General features: G+C 44.1%; 1 protein-coding gene across 1 annotated transcript in view; it reads left to right on the top strand.

Moving 5' to 3' along the window:
- LOC107301395 (flotillin-2-like) overlaps positions 1-2,384 on the top strand; it is a gene marked incomplete at both ends in the record, with an annotated part of 6,075 nt that extends 3,691 nt beyond the window's left edge. The window contains one exon of the mRNA XM_015830628.1: positions 2,187-2,384. Coding sequence (XP_015686114.1) covers positions 2,187-2,384 — 198 coding nt within the window. The remainder of the gene's footprint in view (positions 1-2,186) is intronic.
- Positions 2,385-2,741: the final 357 nt, after the last annotated feature.

Genomic DNA, 2,741 nt, shown 5'->3' with positions numbered 1-2,741 from the left:
GGAAAAAGTGTACAGTAGAAATGCCACCTTGGGTTAAGTTTCCACCCTTTTTTCTTCTAATTTCTTTATAACTGTAGCCTTGTTCACTTAATAATCTCAATAGTAGTAACTGTGAGAGGGACCTCGGAGTCCAAGTGGACGATCCCTTAAATAGGAGCCAGCCGTGTGCTGCAGATGCCAAAAAGGCCAACACAGTGCTAGGCTGCATTAACAGAGGGAGAGAATCAAGATCACGTGAAGTGTTAATACCACTTTACAAGGCCTTGGTAAGGCCACACTTGGGATACTGCATCCAGTTTTGGTCACCACGATGTAAAAAAGATATTGAGACTCTGGAAAGAGTGCAGAGAAGAGCAACAAAGATGATTAGGGGACTGGAGGATAAAACATACAAGGAACGGTTGCTGGAATTGGGAATGTCTAGTTTAATGAAGAGAAGGACGAGGGGGGACAGGATAGCAGCCTTCCAATATCTCAGGGGTTGCCCCAAAGAAGAGGGAGTCAAGCTATTCTCCAAAGCCTGAAGGCAGGACAAGAAGCAACGGGTGGAAACTCATCAAGGAGAGAAGCAACCTGGAACTAAGGAGAAACTTCCTGACAGTGAGGACAATTAACCAGTGGAACCACCTGCCTCCAGAAGCGGTGAATGCTCCAACACCGGAAGTTTTTAAGAAGAGACTGGACAGCCATTTGTCCGAAATGGTATAGGGTTTCCTGTCTGAGCAGGGGGTTGGACTAGATGACCTCCAAGGTCCCTTCCAATTTTTTTTTTTTTATTATTATTATTATTATTATTATTATTATTATTATTATTATTATTATTATTATTATTATTATTATTATTATTATATAACACTATTTTACATCGCTTTCTGGGCAACCAGTCAACTCTTTGCACCATTGCTTTAATTTTATTACGTTTTACAAGCTCACTAAATGAAAGAACACCAAAAAAAACCAGCCCACTTGATAGCCATCACATAACACACTGACAAATGTCCTCCTCTCAGCTTCAATACAGGACATCAATAACTGGATCCTGCTGTGATCTGAGTGGCTCATGGCCAAAACAGGATGACACCGATTGGCTCTCTAAACACTCATGCTCATGAAGGAAAGCTACCTGAGATCAACCTAAGCAAGTTGTGCTTCCTTTTTCTGGTTATTTGGCTACACCTTTTCATAGAATGCAGTCCAGATAATTGAACAAACTTTGTTGTATTACATTCTTGATTAAATTATCTTTCCATTGATATATAATTTTATGGTACTATTCCCCCCCAAAAAAGTGGTGTTATTAGCCATCAAACCTCAAAAATACACTTTTCCCAAAAGATTTCCACAATTTTGGCCACTACTGTAATTTAATAATAATAATAGTAAAGTTTTTATAAAACACCAAGAAAAAAATTAGAAATAAGGGACTATTAGGGGAAGGAAAAAGGAAAGGGGAAAAAAAAAGAAAATAGGAAGTACAAGGGAAAGAAAGAGAGACAGAAAGAGAAAGAAAGAAAAAGAAAGAAGGAAGGAAGGAAAGAAAAAGAAAGAAAGAAAGAAAGAAAGAAAGAAAGAAAGAAAGAAAAGGCAATGACTTCCAACTCTTTTTAACACAGTTCAAGATAAAAACACTCCAGCCTCAACTTTTTGCTTTTACACATCAATATATAACTAGAACAGCCCACCTTATCTAATCGACCAAACCAGAGTCAAAACTTCCATTTTATTTCCCATCGCAGGGACAAAATCCAGAAGTTGACATCCCAAGTATAAAAAATACACATTTAAACATACTCTCCTCTTTGAATAAATGGATCGGTTTAATAACCTTTACGAACTTATCACCATTTTTGGGTTCACAAAGATTTACTGCATTCTTTCAGATTCTTTGACCTTAACGGGGCAAAATACTCTCTCTTTTTTTTTTCTTTTTTCTTTTGCTCACCCTTTTTAAAACGCTAAAGCTTTTCTTTAAACGCATTTCTGCCATCAAAACCTTCTCACGTGTGGGCGCTCCCGTGGCTGGAGGCTTTGAAGAGGAGACTGGACAGTCCCTCGTTGGAGATGGCAGAGGTTCTCCTGCTTCAGCGGGGAGGGGGGGGCTGGACTAGAAGACCTCCGAGGTCCCTCCCAGCTCTATTCTCTTCTAAATGCCCATCTCTCTCTCTCTCCCTCTGCTAAGGGTGAAGCAGGTGCTGATTGCCCAGGCCGAAGGAGAGAAGATCCGCAAGATCGGCGAGGCGGAGGCCCTGGTGATTGAGGCCATCGGCAAGGCGGAGGCCGAGAAGATGAAGCTCAAGGCCGAGGCCTACCAGCAGTACGGGGAGGCAGCCAAGATGGCGCTGGTGCTGGACGCCCTGCCCCACGTGAGTGCCCGGCCTGGCCTGGTGGGTGGGGGAGGGCAGGGGGCCCCCTTTCCATCCCACCCAGAGGTCCCCTGGAGCTGCCGAGCGCCTCGGTGCAAAGAAGGACCAGGGGGCGACATGACAGCAGGCGCCCAGTCTTTGAGGGGCTGCTATAAAAAGAGGAGGGGGTCAGGCTGTTCTCCGAAGCGCCAGAAGGCAGGACAAGAAGCCACGGAGGGGAACTAATCAAGGAGAGAAGCAACCTGGAAATAAGGAGAAGAGGGAGGGAGGGAAGGAAGGGAGGAAAAAGGGAGGGACGAGGCAGGGGAGGGAGGGAGGGATGGGGCAGGGAAGGAAGGAAGGAAGGACAATGGATGGGAACTAATCAAGGAGAGAAGC

The sequence above is a fragment of the Protobothrops mucrosquamatus genome, unplaced genomic scaffold (assembly GCF_001527695.2).
Source record: "Protobothrops mucrosquamatus isolate PMUCROS unplaced genomic scaffold, P.Mucros_1.0 scaffold12225, whole genome shotgun sequence".
In the NCBI taxonomy this organism is placed as follows: Eukaryota; Metazoa; Chordata; class Lepidosauria; order Squamata; family Viperidae; genus Protobothrops; species Protobothrops mucrosquamatus.
The sequence above is the reverse complement of the archived record's forward strand: the minus strand, read 5'-3'. Positions and strand labels throughout refer to the sequence as shown.